Source organism: Crinia signifera, chromosome 6 (genome assembly GCF_055691185.1).
Source record: "Crinia signifera chromosome 6, ASM5569118v1, whole genome shotgun sequence".
Lineage (NCBI taxonomy): Eukaryota > Metazoa > Chordata > Amphibia > Anura > Myobatrachidae > Crinia > Crinia signifera.
Window position 1 is genome coordinate 244,412,150 of NC_139222.1, and position 20,549 is coordinate 244,432,698.

The window sequence follows — 20,549 nt, forward strand, 5'->3', positions numbered from 1 at the left end:
CTGAATAATAAGTGCACCTGCTGGGTGACCTGGAAAACGTGCACTGTTGGGGGTACTTGAGGACCAGGGTTATGAACCACTGTCCTAGTGGATGGTAGGGAATAAAATACCACCTTTGAAAAAAAAAAGAAGTGAGAAATTCACGTTGACCTTTTGACTGTCGACCTTCCCATTGTTGACCTAATGCTTGTGTAGACCTTCTGACCTTTGCCATGTCAACCTAATGTCTTTTGATCTTCATAGTATCGACCCAGCGACCGTATCCCACTGAATGGACAGATAAACCTTTAAGCGTGTACCCAGCTTTAGACGGTAATGAAGCAATGTTCATTTATTTAAACAGAGAAGTGAACACATCGTAACACAAAAAAAAAATCAAAGGTTTGATTTAAACGGCACATTATATATTTTACCTTTGATTTGTCTCAACTCAAAACATTAATAAACAAAAATCTCTTTGTTGCACAAGTTTTCTTTAGCATCTATATAGAAGTGTTCCCAGTACTTTTACCTAGGAAAAATATTCCCTAAACTCACCGCCTGCTTGCAGAAGGTCCTATAGTTGGGGGAAGAGTCTCCTGGGCTCTACATTAGCTTTTTGGCTGGATTCACCAAACAAGCAGCAGGTCTTTTAAATCAATTAAATTAACTGCATCTAGGAGGCTGATTTTTGTTCACCGTGTTTATTCATCTAAATAATGTTACCGGTACAGTGGCCCCAATAAAATCCCATCACATCAAAAAATAAAAGTGACCGCTTAAGTGCTAGATGCACAGCTGGCTTCCTTATTGCGCTTGCATGGCTGTCTGGTCATATATTTTTAGCGTACCGCCCCACTTTTTAAATAGGTTAATCTTGACTCCTGAATAAGGGGCGTGGTACTCCTAAAAAATGGGATGTGGCCTCGACAAAAGGGGTGTAGCTTAGCAGGAATGACAAGAATACCAGCCACGGTTATGGTATAAAACATAGACAGACTCATGATAGAGTGTTGTATGGTCATCCACTAATGGTCGACAGTCACAAGGTCGACAGGTAAAAGGTCAACCTGAAAAGGGTCAACAGGAAAAAGGTCGACATGGTCAAAAGGTTGACATACAGGAAAAAAGTTGACAGGAGTTTTTAATGTTTTTAGGTTGTCGATGTTGACATGGACACTGTCTAAGTGTACTGCGTCCCCTCGCATGGCTCATTAGTGGTCGCCTATATGACTGCCTATCATGAGTCATTCTATGATCAGTCCAGATACCCCAGCCATACCTCCCATTTGCTGCCACTGTGAGGGCTGGTATGCCCCCAGTCCGTCTGTCTCCAGCTGCTCTGATAGCTACTTATGTACATGTCAATGTGCGTCTACAACTACAATGAGTGTCAGGTGGACTTAACTGTCCGCACAAACCGCAGGACACTGCGGGACAGTGGGTGAGAGGTATGCTTTAAGTCAGAGGTTCCCAAAGGCGGTCCTCAAGGCACCTCAATGGTCCAGGTTTTAGATATATCCATGGCTCAGCACAGATGGTTAAATCAGACTGACTGAGTTCCTAATTAAGTCACCTGTGGCCAAGCATAAGTGATAATATAGGCTTTTGTGGACCAAAAATGCATCATCGCCATGCAGCTGAATCTATGGATTGCACTCTGGGCCAGATGCACTAAGCTTCAAAAGTGATAAATGGAGAGTAATAAACAGCCAGCCAATCAGCTCCTGCCTGACATTTTTCAAACACAGTCTGTGACATGTCAGGCAGGAGCTGGTTGGCTGGTTGTTTATAGCTCTCCATGTTGTCACATTTGAAGCTTAGTGCATCTGGTCCACAAGGCAGTGCCAGATTAAGCCTTCGGGGGGCCCGGGGTACTATAGCCAGGGGGGCCCCCTTGCACTTGTCATTACTGGCCGCACACTGCATGGGAGAATATTACACTGTCAAAACACATAGTAAAGGCAGTATAAACTTGGTCAATGGGTAACTGCATATATATATATATATATATATATATATATATATATATATATATATATATATATATATATATATATATATATATATATACACACACACACACACACACACACACACACACACACATACCATAGGAAAAGCTGTGTTTGTCCCTCTGCACCTTACTCTGTAGGAGACCTCACAGTCCTAGTGCTGCCTTTGATTAAAAACCCTCCCATGACTAAGCTTCTGCTGCTGTTCTCCATGGGCATGTAATGAGCTCCATCAATTAGAGCTCAGCACAAACCTCTCAGCCTCTGCCCTCTGGTTTAAAGTAACATGGGACTTGGTCAACTCCCAGTAATGCACTGTACACTTTTGCAGTCAGTGTGCCTTGGCTCCTGATGCTCAGCACCATTAATCATTGTCACATTGGCAGATAGGTGAAGCTGCAGCACTACCCCACTCCCATGCAAAAAAACTTTAGCTAAAAAAAAAAAATACATGCCAACCACAGGGGGCCCCTAGCTAGTGGGTGGCCCAGGGGCACTGACCCCTTGTGCCCCCATTATAATCCAGCCCTGCCACAAGGTGTTACAATATCATGAACTCTGATATAAAGCCTGCTATAGAATGCATCAGCAAAGAAAGTCGCTGGGCTGTAACAGGCCAGAGCAGGCTTGCATGAGTCACAGATGGATCTCTTTGCAGAAGGGACCTTTTCCAGTGAGATGTGGTCAGTTTAATACATAATACGTTCCTTATTGGATTAGGGCATGGGGATTCATACATAGCATCATAAGCAGGCAGTTCAGAAAGGGAAAATTTGGTTTCCCCATTTATAGGCATGGGCGACTTACCGCATCAATCCCAGAAAGCTGCATACCCATATTGATCACAATGACAGACATAATCTGCCAAAACAGGGTGCGGTCCGTCAACAGTTGGAAAACTGAGACGGTATCTTCAGATGTCATGGACTGCTGCTCTTCCTGCATCTCCTCAATGACATCTTGCACATCGTGTTCACCCCGGAAACATCTTAAAGCTGCGGGAAAACAAAATAGGAGGATCAGAAGTAAGGTTCCTGCCTTATTTATTTTGTTCTTAAAGATCCCATTGGGCACAAACAAATGCTGCATATATGCAGGGCCGGTGCAAGGTTTCACAGAACCCATGGCAATTCTGCACTCCCCCCCCCCCTCTTAGAAGCTGCTGGAGCCCTCACCCCCCTCAGCTTAGCTGCGGAAGACCTCTCCCCTGGCTCTCCTCAGAGCCCTCTCTCCCCGCCCCCCTGCGCTCAGTGTGGCTGTGCCCCCCTGGCCCGTGCAGCCCCGGACCAACTATGGGGGTGTAGCGGGCCAGGGAGCTGCTCTGACACTGCCTGGGAACTCCCCGGCGGCACACTGTTAACCCCTTGTGGGAGAGGGGAAGTAGAGCCACCAGCTGGGTCTTGGATGGGCCGGAGGCTGCGGCAAGGCCACAAGGGGTTAACAGTCTCAGTATAAGGTGTGAATTTAAATGTATCATGGAATGCTCCCTTAGTGGAGACCCTGGCCGGGTCCATCCCTGGAGCTCAAAATCTGGGCTAGAGATGGTGAGCTGGGACCTGTGTAAGCTTTTGGGAGTGGGTTTAGTCGGGAAAACATCCCCTAGCCCAAACAGCCTGCCACCTGGGCTGTGACCAACACCCCAGGTGAGCTGAAGCTCAGTAAAGACTACCCTCTGTCTATAGAGAATAATGTTGAGTGGGAATGTGCCCAAGGCATGCGCGGGTGCCGGACGGGTTCCCGACAGTCGTTTACCCGATGTCGGGATCCTGACTGTCAAAATGCCGACAGCCGTGTGCCCGACGGCCACCAGCTGTTTTCCCTCGTGGGGGTCCACGACCCCCATAGAGGGAGAATAGAATAGGTGGCTTGCTACGCAGCGTGGCGAGCCCGCAAGGGGCTTTTTTGCACTCGCCATGCTGTCGGACTCCGGGCAGTCGGGATAATATCTGTCGGGATCCCGACTGTCGGAGTCCCATACCACACCCGGCATGCGCAGCTCATGCACTTATGCTGATTGATTAGAAAGAACAGGGTGGGCTTACCACCTGCTGTATTGTGTGTGGTATTAGGATTAAAATGCCCACTGGACGGCCTGAGATGTGTACTTGTATCTGGCTATGGTAAACGTCTTTTGTATGCAATAGGGAAGAGTATTTTTCAAGGCTTTGGCGAATAAAAACCTTCTGCCTCAAAATGACCAGAAGAGGTATGCCAAAAGGGCCCCATTCTCCACCTGTCCTGGTACGAGCCCCGCACCTCCAAGCTCTGCCCTCTGCCAGCTACCACTGCAGAGGCCTGGTCCGTTGTTAGTGACTAGTGGGGAAAACCAGCCAGGCACGTCAGCAGTGTGTCAACACATACACCACAGCAAGTAGTACTCAGGTTACAGTGTTAGGACCTCAGCAAGTAACCGTGGTTCCAGACACCACATAGTAGGAGTCTGGTGGTGGCAGAGATATCCCTGCCCACTGCATATTGGTTGGTGTCAGTAACAAGTGGTTACTGATGGTAAGAGGGAATCCCCTATTAGCCAGGTCCAATCCCTATTTGTGTCAGCGAAGGGCATAGCCAGCAGGTGTAGGCGTTTGGTCACAGTATTGTTTTGTAGTAAGTGACTATGGACCAGTCTGCTCAGAGACCATCAACAGTGGTACCAGTTTATACAGTGCGGTATTACTAACGGTTATTGGCCCTTATTCTAGTTTACTCTGACAAAATCTTTCTTAGATGGACAAAACCATGTGCACTGCAGGGGGGCAGATGTAAAATGTGCAGAGAGAATTAGATTTGGGTGAGTCATTTTGTTTCTGTGCAGGGTAAATACTGGCTGCTTTATTTTTACACTGCAATAAAGATCTCACTTTGAAGTAAAACCCCACCCAAATCTAATTCTCTCTGCACAAGTAACATCTTCCCCACCTACAGTGCACATGGTTTTGTCCATCTAAGAAAGATTTTGTCAGAAAGAGTGAACTAGAATAAGGGCCATTGTATTAGCACGGATGTGTAATGACAGTAATAGCCGTCACGTATAGAATGTTTTTGTCCATTTAGGTTTTTACTGAATTTTACTACGGTTGCACAGACTCCTTGTAAGGCCCATAAATAAAAATTATTAGAATGGAAAGTTTTTTATTTCTATTTTTTAATAAAAATATTTTTAGTAGTAATAGTAGTTGCGTTTCTCATTGTGGGACATATGTGTCAAGCTTCACAAAATGATAAAATGGAGAGTGATAAACAACCAGCCAATCAGCTCCTACCTGTCATGTTACAGGCTGGGTTTAAAAAATGACAGGTAGGTGCTGATTGGTTCCTGGTTTATCACTCTCCATTTTATTACTTTTTGAAGCTTGATACATCTGGCCCTGTGGCTTTCTTAATGAGCCTTAACAAACACATCATAATCATCATTTAAAAAGGAGACAGACAGTCATTTTTACATTTTAAAAATACATGTTTACGAGTTATGTAATTATTTTCTACCATTGCACAGAGGGAAGGAGATCGATTTTCGACAGGGGCCAGCGAACTATTGTCAGTGAGAAAGAGAGGAGCATGTAACACCTCCCCTTCGTTTTGTCTCGTACTTTCAGCCCGATGATTATGAGTCATTATAATAGCCAACAGTGTTGTCTCAATATCAAATGATCATTGCTTTGTGTGTGCTGGGCAATTCAACAAACAGACAGAAAGAAGAGTGAGTGAAGATTCACAGGTATCTCCTGTAACCTGAGGGAAGCAATGAAAGTGACAGACAAGACTGTGATGGGGGCGACCCATTCATCTTCTCAGGAGCAGGAAAGAGCACAAGCAAATCTGCGACAATGGGAGCAAAGACTGGATTTATTCTTGTTTTACGCATCTTATATGATGTACTCATTTGTGATCCTCACATGCTCAACCACCCTTGCTCTACTGTTTTTGTTGGAAACGTTTACAGTGAAGTAGACCTTTATAGAAAATTAAAAAAAAAAAAAAAAAACGTAAAAAAGTGAAATAAAACCATGTCTATTATTCCTTTGGAATAGTGCTGCCATATGTATATACACATATACGTTTTTTGGTAGTTGATTTAATACAATCCAATGGGAATACGCATCCCACCTGTCAACGATCATGCTCTTTACAGTTATAGAAAAGCAGTTTTCAAAAAGTCTCAATGCTTTCCGGGAATGTCCAGCTTGAACGTTCAGAGTATAGTTTGGGTTTTGAAACTTGGCATTATCACTCTCCAAGTGGTTGCTTGGGACCATAGGTGCTGGAAAAGGAGGTGGCAAGGAAAGTTGCCAGACTGCCCGTACTTCAAAGTCATCTATTGTACATCTATTGTACATACTGCAAAGGTTCATATAGAAGTGTGTACAATAGTGTGGTAAATTGTAAAGAACCAGGGTGTCTCAAGTTGCAATCTGTCATTTATAATCTGCTACTGCACTTGTTCTTGCGCTGTAGTGCATTTTAATGGACACTTCATGCACATGCAATCCGGATCCTTTTGCTATAGCTTTGCATTAGACATCTGATGCATGCGCAGTGGTGATTTTAAAAAGTGACATCTGGTGGATGATCGCTGGTATTGCAATCATCTGATAACACTATTCACCAAACACCAAGCTTTGCTACTTATTGCGCTGCCTAGCGACTAGGCACGCTGTGGCGGATTGGCGGGACAATTCGCATAGGCAGGCTAGACAAGAGCGGCTTCATCTGTACACAATATCAGTGCTTCCCAACTGTGTCACTGAGCGCATACTGTACACACTATATCAGTGCTTCCCACACCGGGATGTAACGGAGCAAATACTGTATACAACATATATCAGTGCACCAAACAGAACTGTACTCACCCGCACCCCTGCATCAACGGTCCGTCATTTGAGAATCACAATATATAGTCAACTTATATTTTAATATAGCACTATTTTCCCTCTATTTCACATTGATTTCAATGGGACACAGCTGCTATTTTTAAGGAGTTTTTGTCTCCAATTCTGAAGGGGGCCATTTTTTGATATTCAGATGAATATTAAGTTTAAATAGAAAAACAGGCAGTTCTTTGCCACATACTGTATTAATACTATTAAGCAAAGGCATGCGCAAGAGGTGTGCCCAGTCACAATCTAATGCCCGGCACCCCCATCACCACAGTCAATGTTCTCCCTACTGCTGCTGTTCTTTTGCTGCCGTCACAGAGGATGCTAAAAAGGGGGTACCACGGCAGGTGGGTCGGAGCTACATAGGTCCAGGTTAGGGCAGCTGTACAGTATGTCAGCAGGATATCTGTAGAAGCAGAGGTGGTGAGTATTTCCTGGGACACTAATGGAGGCAGTACGTAAATGGCACTATGGGGAGCGGTACATAAATGGCACTACAGGGAGTGGTACGTAAATGGCACTATGGGGAGCAGTACATAAATGGCACTACAGGGAGTGGTACGTAAATGGCACTACGGGGAGCAGTACATAAATGGCACTATGGGGAGCAGTACATAAATGGCACTATGAGGAAGCATTAAGTAAATAGCACTGCGGTAAAAGCATTCAGTAAATGGCATTACGGGGAAGCATTAAGTAAATGGTACTACAGGGAAGCAATATGTAAATGGCAATACGAAGGGGGGGGGGGATTATGTAAATGGAATTATAGGGGGGGGGGTTTATATAAATGGCACTACTGGGGGCGGGTATTACATATATGGCACTATGGGGGGCAGTATGTAAATGACACTAGGAGGGGCAGTATGTAAATGGCACTACGGGGGCAGTACCTAAATTACACAATGTGGGGGCAGTACGTAAATTGCACTACAAGGGGCAGTACGTAAATGGCATAATGGGGGGGGTACATAAATGGCAAAATGGGGGGCAGTATGTCATTGCCACAACAGGGGGCAGTACATAAATGGAACGGGGGGCAGTACATAAATGGAACTATTGGGGGCATTACATAAATGGCACTATGGGTGGCATTACTTGCCATAAAGGGGGGGGGGGGAGAGGAGCAGACTGACACAAATTTTATAGTTACACCACTGCACTTATAGTGTTACCTGGAAGTGCTTGATATGCTGGCACCGTCGGGACAAGATGCAGAAAGCTGCATCTTCTGCCACGAAACACCAGGCAATGAGCATAGAAACCCTTGGCAACGAGTAGGTCATATAAAAGTAATTAAAAGCCTAGCTGTGGGCCATAATTTCTAAGGAGCATTATTATGTGTGGAACATAAAATGGTGTCAGGGGCATAACTGTGTGGCATAATATGTAATGGGAATTATAGTGTGTGGCATATTTATATAAGGTGCATTAGGGTGTGTGGCATATTCTATAAGGGGGATTAAGGTGTGTAGCACATTTGTAAAGGGCATTATAGTGTGCGGTATAATCTGTTAGGTGCATAACACCTAACAGATTAACTACTGTGGAAGGGCCAGTTACGCACACCTACACAGACTAGGAAAATCATCCCATGCCGACTGAGTTGCGTATGGATTTGCATCTGTACGACGATCAGGGATATTTTTGCAAGCCATTCCTAGACTTACACGGGTGGGAATTCACTCTGGGTGGCAGCAAGCACAATATAAGGCGCATGAATCAGGAATGTTTTTGTTTTTTTTCCTGTGGTGGCCAATGTCTGGGTGTGCAGGTTGCAAAACAGGGGTATACGGTAGTCATTTTTTGCAAAGCACGTCCCTTGCAGTAATTCCACAGCCAGTTTGAACCCTAATATATGCGCTGTGCACACCTAGGTACCCATTGAGATATTTCTCTCTCTGTGGGCGGAATGTACCAAGCACAGTACACCCGTCATCCATTGCGCTGATAGTAATTTCATATGTACCTACATATGCAATTAGTAATCCAAAGGGCAGCTATCCCTATAAGAACTGCTCTCTGCAATTCGCTCCTGATGGTTGGAGGCCACTACACCGGATGACACCAACCCTGGTGACACCTCTAGCGCTTCCCAAACCGGGAGGTCACGGAGCACATACTGTATAAACTAGATCAGTGCTTTCCAAACCAGGTGTCACAGAACACATACAGTATGTGATTGGCTGTGGTCAGCACTGGTTTTGTAGATGTTAAAATATAACACAGCCCTGTCCACCATCATATAACGAAGCCTCAGGGTGACAGGTAAAGACTATTTACTTAATTTCCTCACAATTTTTCAATAAGAAATGTTTGGCCTAGGGCTTATACTCTAGGGGGCCATGATTCAATCAAGTTTGGGAGCTGCTGCACTATATTATTTCCAATTCCGAAATCTGAAGAACATTATTGTTTTCAATATTATATATAATCTTAACTCAACAGATCCAAGTGAAGTGTTTTACAGAGAAATTCCATTATACTGCAGCTCACAATACTCTATATGCTTAATATTATTACCGAGCACAGGTCAACTCTTTTGGACTTGGGATTTTTCCATATCTGAGAATATTTGCACAAAATAATGAGAAATTTCGGGAAAGGACAAAATACACATTATACACACAAAGTGAAGGTCATTTTATACAATATTTGTGATAATTTTTTGCATCAAACTTTGGGTAAATTGAAACATCAGAAAGCAAAGGTGTTGTGCTTAAAACTTTTCATATTTTTGAATATTCCATGTTTCGGAATTTTGAATATGGGATACTCAACATGTATTAGGAAGTTTTAGAGGGGTTCGATTGCTACAATCGCACTCTCCTTTTCCATTACTCACCATGTATCGTGGCATGCACATTGCCCTTATCAATGAGGAGATAACGGGGGCTCTCTGGAAAGAAAGGCAAGATCGAGACTTGCACAATGGTAGGTACCACAATCAAGGCAAGAAACAGGGGCCACGTCTCATCCTGTTGGGATAAAATGTACGTCATTATTTTATGGAACATCCACACAGCTGTTTTCATGCCGGGGAAGACCATACACACACCTTACTACAAATTATAGTATTTTTTTTTATACCACCCCAATAACAAACCCATTGTCACTTATCACCAGATATAGGGCATGATTCCCATTTGTAAGAAAAGCAGGGTTGACGACTTGCAAAAAATCCTCTCCCATTACGTCAAGTAGCTGATCTCCATGGAGGGGGTGGGGCTAAAATGACAATTGTGCCATTTTGGCCCCGCCCCCTCCTCTGAGACCCGCGGATTGCGGCATTTAAATGCCGCGATCGGGGAGACTCCCGCAAATTCCGGGAGGGTCGGCAACCCTGAAGAAAAGCAAAAAAAAAAAGAAGAGTAACTTTGTGCCTGGATCACAAAATGTGTGCCATGCAGGTTTATGTGCACGGTAATCACTGGCTAGTTTTGCATGTGGCAGTGGCACACATGTTAGACAGCTTTGATTTTACACTGCAATTTAGATTTCAGTTTGAACGTACCCCACTCAAATCTACCTCTCTACACCACATTTAGAGCCAGTTAAAAAAAGTGATAAAATGGAGAGAGAGATATACAACCAGCCAATCAGCTCCTACCTGTCATTTTTCAAACACAACCTGTAACATGGCAGGAAAGAGCTGATTGGCTGGTTGTTTATCACTCTCCATTTTATCACTTTTTGAAGCTTGATACATCTGACCCTAAGGGCTTAACCTACATTTACCGCGGCTAAGTACCTTGTCTGGCGCTATCCATTTAGGAGGGTATTAAATCCTGGCTCACAACTGTCGGTACATCTGACAGCAGTTACCCTGGCCAATTTTCGTTTTACCTGCCTGCAAATAGACAGGTGGGATTCAATGTCCCACTGGCTGATCAGAGAAAAGGGGGCGTGTCCGCATAAACGGAAACCAATTCCACATTAAGAAGTCTTTTTCACACGATCGCAGGCACTAAAATACATAGGTCTGCAGATTTTTGTGGCTCCTATGTGTTTTCTTTAAAAAAAACACGTTTAAGCCCCCCCCCCCCCCAAAATAAGGGTGGGGGGGGGGTCCTGCAACATCCCCCCCCCACCCCCATTTTTTCCCGTTCTAACATTCTTTTAAGCCAATTGGATATCACCAAAAATCATAAGCCCTATACACAATAGCCAATATACTCTGTGAGCCATGTTGGCAGTGTTTCCCGATGTACTCCTGAGCAAACTAGAGTGTAACCGCTGCACTATAAATTGGTAAACATGTGGGTCGTTGGCTCTATAACCAAAATTTACATGCATGTTCAGCAGATGGGCTTCATTAACGATGTGTGGGAGCGTGCATCGTTAACGAGATTGAGTGTGCACACGAAAAGATTTTTAATGAAATTGCTCAGAAGGGCCGTACTGTGCAATATCTGTTACATTCTCATCTAGTGTGTTGGCATTACTTTTTTTTTTTTTTTTTTTTTTAATACGGTCATTGATTTTTCCTGTTTTATTTGCCCAAATCTATTGTTTTTCTGGATTCAGTATGAAATCCCGGCGGTCGGGATCCCGGCATTCAAAATCCCGACCGCCGAAATCCCGACAAGGGGGAGACGTGGATCGCCCCCCCTTGCGGGCTCACTACGCTCAGCACGCTAATTTGTTCTCCCTCCAGGGGTGTCGTGGACACCCACGGAGGGAGAAAGTGTCAGGATTTCGGCGGTCGGGATTCCGGCGTCGGGATTCTGAACGCCGGGATTTTAACTGCATCCCGTTTTTCTTGGCTGCTAAACAGACATTCACCAAGATTCAGGAAAGCTCCTACTCCCGATCCTTAAGTGTTTCTTCACACATGACCATCTAGTCGCAAGTCATATCCAGAAAAGGAAATTTATCACTTGTATATATGACGATAATATAGGGTTTCTCAAAAATTCATTGCATTTTATATTAAATTTCCAAAAGTTTACAGTTTATGCAAGTAGCAGAAAATTCTACATATTGTATGGCCTTAACATAAGACCCTTTCATCCATATGCTATAAAACATCTCTAAGGGAGGAGAACAAAGAAATATCTGTTGTTCAGTAGATCCATTAAGAAAATTATACTTCCTTTATTTTGAACTACTAAAGACCTACAGTTTTCCCAGATTTTTATAATCATCATCATCATCATCAGTAAAACAATGCTACTATTTAGTGAAGAGCTTACTTGTCATTGTCACTAGGGTGGCCAATCCCTGGATCAGAATCTTCGATTTGGGACCAAAATCACCTGGATTTTCATCTCAGGATTGGAGTTTACAATTTCCGGATAAGACTGCGTGACACCCCTGCACCACCTGCCCCCCAGTCACATCGCCCACTGGACCGACAAAGTAATTGTGCGGAGTCAGTTGGGGAAGGGGGGGGGGGGGGGGTGCACTTAAAAAAAAAAAAAAAATTAGGGATGACAATCCCAGGATCCCAGAAATCCCGGGATGAATCATTTTTCAATCCTGAATCCCAGGACTGAAAAAATGCCCCGGAATTATCACTTTCTGAACCTTTAATAAATGTATTTAGGCTTTATTATTTCTTTATTGGTACTTATTCTAACAGCAGTGAAGAAGTTAAAGATGGCAGCACAGACTTCTGGGTATGTTCATCCCATTGGGCAGTAGGCGGGAAAGAGAAAAGGCACTGGTAAAGTAGCATATAACCGTCACTCCCACTGTCTCCTGTGTCTTCCACTTTACCTTTCTCTGCCCATTAAGTCACCATAGCTCTTGTGGAATGAGCCTTCAAGCCCTCGGGTGGCTCCAACCCTTTAAGTTTATAGGACTCTAATGCAAGACTTTATCCATCTTGCAGTTGTTACTTTGATGCATCCCCACCTTTGCTTTTACCTTCCATTAGCACAAATAATGGCTTAGATTTTTTGAATGCTGCTGATCTTTCAACAAATTTTAAGAGCCCTCACAAGATCCAACTCATTGAATTTTATTTCTCATTCTTTGGGTTCAGACAGAATGATGGCAAGGTCATTTTTTTTTTAATTTTTAATGAAAGATCGAAACCAACTTGGAAAGAAACTGGATTTGTCCGCATTACCACCTTGTCCTCAAAAACATTGAGAATTGGCTCTTCTGCTCACAGAGCTTGAAGTTCTGACTGAGTTGATAACCACCAGAAATACTACTTTCCAAGTCAAAAAATGTAAATGTACATCTTGCAAGGGTTGAAACTGTGGTCCCGTCAGGATATGTAATACCAGATTTAGGTCCCAAGGTGCTATGGGTGACTGATAAACTGGCCTTACTTTTTTTGATGCCTAAAATAACCTCATCACATATTTGCTAATGTTCTTGTCCATTATTACACTTTGTGCAAAGATTTTAACTTTTAGGGAACTGGAAGATGAACCTTTTTCCAACCCTGCTTGTACGAAATTTAATACCATGGGAATGTGATTTACACATATATATATATATATATATATTTGCAAAAAAGTTGGAGAAAAACGCACCAATGAGCCAGATATAAACAACACTTTTACTTGTACTTATGCTCACATACATAGGGGTTTAAGATCATATGCTTGCCAGCCACATGTAACATCCGATATCTGCACGAGATGGTATGCCGGATACACAGGAAAGGAAGCCGCTCAGCCGCCGACCAAGGACCACGGACTCAGCGCTCACCGCTCTCTGGACAACAGCCGCACATGCAGGATACACCGGTGGACAGAAGGACGTCTCCACGTCGGACCAAGTTAGCCACGCCCAACGCGTTTCGTCAACAGGAAGTCCTTCCTGTTGACGAAACGCGTTGGGCGTGGCTAACTTGGTCCGACGTGGAGACGTCCTTCTGTCCACCGGTGTATCCTGCATGTGCGGCTGTTGTCCAGAGAGCGGTGAGCGCTGAGTCCGTGGTCCTTGGTCGGCGGCTGAGCGGCTTCCTTTCCTGTGTATCCGGCATACCATCTCGTGCAGATATCGGATGTTACATGTGGCTGGCAAGCATATGATCTTAAACCCCTATGTATGTGAGCATAAGTACAAGTAAAAGTGTTGTTTATATCTGGCTCATTGGTGCGTTTTTCTCCAACTTTTTTGCAAGTATCTATCCTTGGATCTTTGGTAGGATCCGTTGAGAAAAACTGCACACATGGTGGAGATCATTGTGGACTTCATTTCCTTATACTAAAGGACTTTTGCGCTGGGTATTTCTTTTCTGAAAAATATATATATATATATATATATATATATATATATATATATATATATATATATATATATATATATATATATATATATATATATATATATATATATAGATATATATATAGATATATATATAGTACTTGTGAGTTATCTGGGCGCCCGATTTCTAAATCGGGTCGGGCACATCGCATCGCATGCGACCATCGGATGCGATGCGATGCGATGCGATGCGATGACCCGATTTTTCCATAGGAATCAATGTTAAAATGGACTGAGTCCATTTTAACATGGAATTCAATGGGAAAAAGGGGTCCTTTTCATACCCCTACTATCCAAGTGGGCATGGAGTTGGATATAAACCTGTGGCGAGCATAGCGAGCCACCGAGCCCGAAGCGTGGCGAGCGTAGCGAGCCACCGAGCCCGAAGCGTGGCGAGCGTAGCGAGCCCCGCGAGGGGACACAGAATACCGTCCCCTCGCGGGGCTCGCTTCGCTCGCCACGCTTCGGGCTCGGTGGCTCGCTACGCTCGCCACAGGTTTATATCCAACTCCATGCCCACTTGGATAGTAGGGGTATGAAAAGGACCCCTTTTTCCCATTGAATTCCATGTTAAAATGGACTCAGTCCATTTTAACATTGATTCCTATGGAAAAATCGGGTCATCGCATCCGATGGTCGCATGCGATGCGATATCGCATCGCATCGCATCTGATTGTATGCCTTAACTTAAGGCATACAATCAAAAAAATCGGGCGCCCAGATAACTCATAAGTTATATATATATATATATATATATATATATATATATATATATATATATATATATATATATATATATATATATATATATATATATATATATATATATATTTGGTAATGGTATTGGTATGTCCACATGTAGTGCAGTTTATTTGGGGGGCGCCTTGGGTCTTTCCAGACAGATGATTTTACTGGTGGATGGTCCTCAAAATAGCCGGGTCAGGGTCACTGGGTGTACAGTGGGTCAGCACCTCTCCACCTTTACCAAACCATTATTGCCAACTGGTACAAGGGAGACAGGTATATCCAGCCTGCTGTTGCAATACAGTGAACTACCATCTCACCGGAGGTAAGAAACCTCGCCAGTAACATCACGGCATTCCACCAACCGGACATTGTAAGGGTCTATTTTCCAGATACCAGGATAGGTACCTAACTGGACCATATAAACAATTAAGAGGTCATGGGTGACTATAATAATTGATTTATGCGCCACTATTGTTTCACTTTTGTTTAAACCTGTTATGTTTTATATATCATGTTTTTAATGTGGAAATATTCATTTATTTAACCCCTTCCCGACATTTGACGTACATTTACGTCATGGCCGGGATGTACTTCCCGACACATGGCATAAATGTACGTCATGCCATTTAACTGTCACCGCGTCTATAGACGCGGTGACAGTTTAAACATGTCTGCTGTCCCTGACAGCAGACATGTCCCTGCATGCCCAGGGGGGGGCTGCGATGCCGCCCCCCCCTCGGCGATCGCTGTGATTGGCTGTTCAGTGTGAACAGCCAATTACAGCGTTTTCTGTGTCACCGGCGAATAACGTTCGCCGGTGACACAGGGATCGGTGGTGATTGGTGCTGTAAAGTACAGCACCAATCACCACGGGGTGTAAGGGTGACACTGGTGTCACCCCACCTCACTTCACCCGCCCCCAAAGGCCGTGATTGGTTCGTCGGACCGACGAACCAATCACAGCCATGGAGGGTGATTTAAACTAACGGTGACTGCACTGCAGACGCCATTCCGGTCTGGAGTTGCGTGCAGTGCGGTCACCGTGCCTATCTGCCACGATATACTGACCTGATCCTTGCAAACACTTACCTGATCACTGCTTGTAGCGTTCCTGGATCTTGTTACTTCTTGTGACTTCCTGTGTTGTGCTGTGCTGTGTTGTGCTGCTGCAGTGTGTTCGAGTTATAGATAGAGAGATAGAGAGAGAGAGATAGAGAGAGATAGAGAGGGCTAGTGACAGAGAGTGCTATATTTTGTGCTGCTGCAGTGTGATAGAGTTATATATAGAGAGATAGAGAGAGATAGTGACAGATTGTGCTATATATTTTTTATATATATACAGCTGTACTGCGTGTGCAACTGACTGCTGCCCCCCCCTTTTGTGCTGATCAGTATAAATTAACTGATCAGCAACTTTTTGGGGGCGCAGGTTTTTTTTTTATATATATACCTGTCAGTGCTGCTGCTGCAGTGTCATAGAGTGATAGATAGTGAGAGATAGAGAGATAGAGAGAGATAGTGATAGAAAGTGCTATATTTTGTGTCTGCTGCCCCCCTTTTGTGCACCCCCAGCAACTTTTTGGGGGTGCAGGGGTTATTTTTTATATATATAACTGTCAGTGCTGCTGCTGCAGTGTCATAGAGTGATAGATAGAGAGAGATAGAGAGAGATAGAGAGAGATAGTGACAGAGAGTGCTATATTTTGTGTCTGCTGCCCCCCTTTTGTGCACCCCCAGCAACTTTTTGGGGGTGCAGGGGTTATTTTTTATATATATAACTGTCAGTGCTGCTGCTGCTGCAGTGTCATAGAGTGATAGATAGTGAGAGATAGTGAGAGATAGAGAGAGATAGTGACAGAGAGTGATAGAGAGTGCTATATTTTGTGTCTGCTGCCCCCCCCCCTTTTGTGCTGATCACTATATCTGAGGTGATCAGCAACTTTTTGGGGGTGCAGAGGTTTTTTTTTTTTATATATATACCTGCCAGTTGCACTGTCAGTTGCACCAAAGGTTGTGCACCTGCTGCCCCTCACTGGTAATCAGTGTCGCATCACTGATCACCTTTTTTTTTTTTTTTTTTTTTGAGGGTGCTGTGGGGTCTTTTTTTAATTTTTTTTTTTTGATCAAATTTTTTTGATCAAATTCCTGTTGCCTTTGAGCGCTGTTCAGTGACGGACGTTACTGACAAACATCTGTGCTCAATTTTTGGCGCAGGACCTTTTTTTTTTTTTTTCTGCACTACATACACACTACACACTACATAGAAATAAAGTTTGTACCCCCCCTACACTATACACGTGTTGAAACATTTCACTACCAGAAACACAAAAATAAAAATGGCATCCCAAATGTCATCCCAAATGTCATCCCAGTCATCCAGAAGAATGTATTCAGCGGAGGAGGCATATGCCATGCTTGCCTCTGACTCTGACACAGCCAGTGAGGCAAGCGGGGAATTTGAAGGATTCATCTTAAGCTCCTCTTCCTCCTCTAGTGATGAGGGACCCCCTCAAAGACGCCCCCGTAGAGCAGCTGAGACCCCCCCCCAATAATTGATCTCGTATGGACCCCACCACCAGACAATTTTGAGCCCCAGGTTCCTGAGTTTTTGGCCATCCCAGGAATCCAATTTGATTCCACAGGTCTCAGAGAAATTGACTTTTTCAAATTATTTTTCTCTGATGATTTTATAAATTTAATGGTGGACCAAACTAATTTATATGCCCAGCAGTTTATTGCTCAAAACCCCACGTCATCATTTGCTAGGTGGACCCCTGTAGATGCAGTAGAGATGATGACGTTTTGGGGTCTGGTGTTTCATATGGGCATAGTAAAAAAGCCAGAAATTAGGCAATATTGGAGTACAGATGTTCTGTACAGCACCCCACTTAACCGTATGGCCATGACCCGGACTCGTTTTGAGTTAATCCTTAAATTTTTGCATTACAACGATAATGCACAGTGCCCACCCAGAGATGATCCCACCTTTGACCGGCTATTCAAAGTCAGGCCGGTCATTGATCACTTCAGTGCCAAATTTGAAGAGATGTACATCCCTGAAAAATTCATTTGCATAGACGAGTCCCTTATACATTTTAAAGGAAGGGTTAAATTCCGCCAGTACCTTCCCAGTAAGAGGGCAAGGTATGGCATAAAAATGTATAAGCTGTGTGAAAGCACCTCAGGGTACACTCACAGGTTTAGGGTATATGAAGGGAAGGATTCAAGAATTGAACCGCCAGAATGCCCCCCCTCCCTCGTAGGTGTTAGTGGAAAAATTGTCTGGGATTTAGTGCACCCCTTCCTGGATAAAGGTTATCACCTCTATGTGGATAACTTTTACACCAGCATCCCCCTGTTTAAGGCCCTTGGTATAAGAGGTACAGCAGCTTGCGGTACTGTGCGCAAGAACCAAAGAGGCCTCCCAAAAACGCACATTGCCCAAGTAATGAGAAGGGGTGAAAGCAGGGGAATATGCACCGAAAATATGTTGTTGGTCAAATATAAGGACAAGAGGGATGTCCTTATACTGACAACAATTCACGGAGACAGTACCACCTCCGTCCCTGTACGAGGTACCAGTACCCACACCTCAAAACCTAATTGTATCCTGGATTACAATAGGTACATGGGCGGAGTGGATCTTTCAGATCAGGTACTGAAGCCGTACAGTGCCCTGCGGAAAACAAAAATCTGGTACAAGAAGCTGGCCGTGTATATCATCCAGATGGCACTGTATAACGCTTACGTGCTATTCCGTTCTACCAGCCAGAGGGGGACATTTATGCACTTTCAAGAGGAAGTCATAAAGGGCCTAATAATTGGGAACCAGCAGGCAGAGGGCCCCAGTACTTCTAGTACTGGCCCCCGTATTGTACCAGGGCAGCATTTTCCTGATGAAATCCCCTCCACTGGAAAAAAGGGCAGGACACAAAAAAGGTGCAAAGTTTGCTATAAAAAAGGGAATAAGAAAGCAAACTATTTTCCAGTGTGACACTTGCCCCGACAAACCCGGCCTATGTATAAAGGAGTGTTTTATACCACACATCTATGGATTATTAGGTTCATAATTTCACCGTGCTTCGGGGGTCTTGCTAATGCCACATAGCACCCACCATTCATTCCACCAGAATCTGAGCCGCAAAATCCCAAAATCACTCCTTCCCTTCTGAGTCCTGCCATGCACCCAACTGGTATTTTTTGGTCACATGTGAGGCATTGCCGTACTCGGGAGAAATTGGGGCACAGATTTTGGGGTGCTTTTTCTCCTTCATACCTTCTGAAAATGAAAAATTTTGAGCCAGAACTGCATTTTTGTGTAAAAAAAATGTAATTTTTCATTTTCACTGCCCAGTTGTACCACAATTGGTGAAACCCCTGGGGGTTTGAAATGTACACTATACCCCTAGTTGAATTCCCTGAGGGGTGTAGTTTGCAAAATGGGGTCACTTGTGGGGGGGGTTCCACTGTATTGGTGCTTTGGGGGTCTTGCTAATGCGACATAGCACCCACCAATATTCCACCAGAATCTGTGCTGCAAAATCCAAATATCACTCCTTCCCTTCTGAGTCCTGCCATTTTTTGGTCACACATGAAGCATTGCCGTACTCGGGAGAAATTGGGGCACAGATTTTGGGGTGCTTTGTCTCCTTCATTCCTTGTGAAAATGAAAAATTTTGAGCCAGAACTGCATTTTTGTGTAAAAAAAATTAATTTTTCATTTTCACTGCCCAGTTGTACCACAATTGGTGAAACCCCTGGGGGTTTGAAATGTACACTATACCCCTAGATGAATTCCCTGAGGGGTGTAGTTTGCAAAATGGGGTCACTTGTGGGGGGGTTCCTAACTTTTAGCATCTTATGGTGCCTAGAAACCTACATGGTGCCTAAAAAATAATCTCATAAAAAGGAGGCTCCAAAATCAAGTCGGTGCTCCTTCTATTATGAAGCCTGTGGTTTGGTCAACGTGCACACTAGGGCCACATATAGGATATTTATGAAAACAAAAGAATTGGGGGGAATCAATTTTTAGTCACATTTCTCTAGTAAAATCTACTGTGTTCCTTAGAAAAAATTATTAAAATTGCAAATCTGCAAAAAAAATGAAATTTTGAAATTTCACCTACACTTTGTTTTAATTCCTGTGAAACACCTAAAGGGTTAACAAACTTCCAAAATGCTGTTTTGAATACTGTGAGGGGTGCAGTTTTTGAAATGGCATCATTTATGGGGGTGTCTCACATACAAGTCCCTCAAAGTCACATCAGAACTGAACTGGTCCCTAAAAAAATCAGTGTTTGAAATTTTCTTGAAAATTTGAGAATTTGCTATTCATATTGTAAGCCTCCTAGTGTCCAAAAAAATTAAAAGGAAGTTGAAATAATGATGGAAACATAAAGTAGACATATGGTCTATGTTAGTTATTAACTATTTTGAGTGGTATGATTATTTGTCTCACAAGCAGAAAATTTAACATTTTGCAAATTGCTAAATTTTCCATTTTTTTACGACATTTTGGTATTTTTCACAAAAAAACACAGACTGTATCGACCCAAATTTACCACTAATTTGAAGTACAATGTGTCACGAGAAAACAATCTCAAAATCACTGGGATAAGTAAAAGCAAAAAAAAGTTATCCCCACTTAAGTGATACATGTCAGATTTGAAAAAAGGGCTCTGTCAGGAAGGCAAAAACATGC

General features: G+C 43.5%; 1 protein-coding gene across 1 annotated transcript in view; it reads right to left on the reverse strand.

Moving 5' to 3' along the window:
• The window catches only part of LOC146009132 (solute carrier family 2, facilitated glucose transporter member 9-like), a 67,119-nt gene that overhangs the window by 22,593 nt on the left and 23,977 nt on the right, over positions 1-20,549 (reverse strand). Inside the window, exons 6-7 of the mRNA XM_083149210.1 lie at positions 9,717-9,849; positions 2,802-2,989 (exon numbers count right to left, since the gene is read on the reverse strand). Of these exons, the coding sequence (XP_083005336.1) occupies positions 2,802-2,989; positions 9,717-9,849 (321 nt within the window). The remainder of the gene's footprint in view (positions 1-2,801; positions 2,990-9,716; positions 9,850-20,549) is intronic.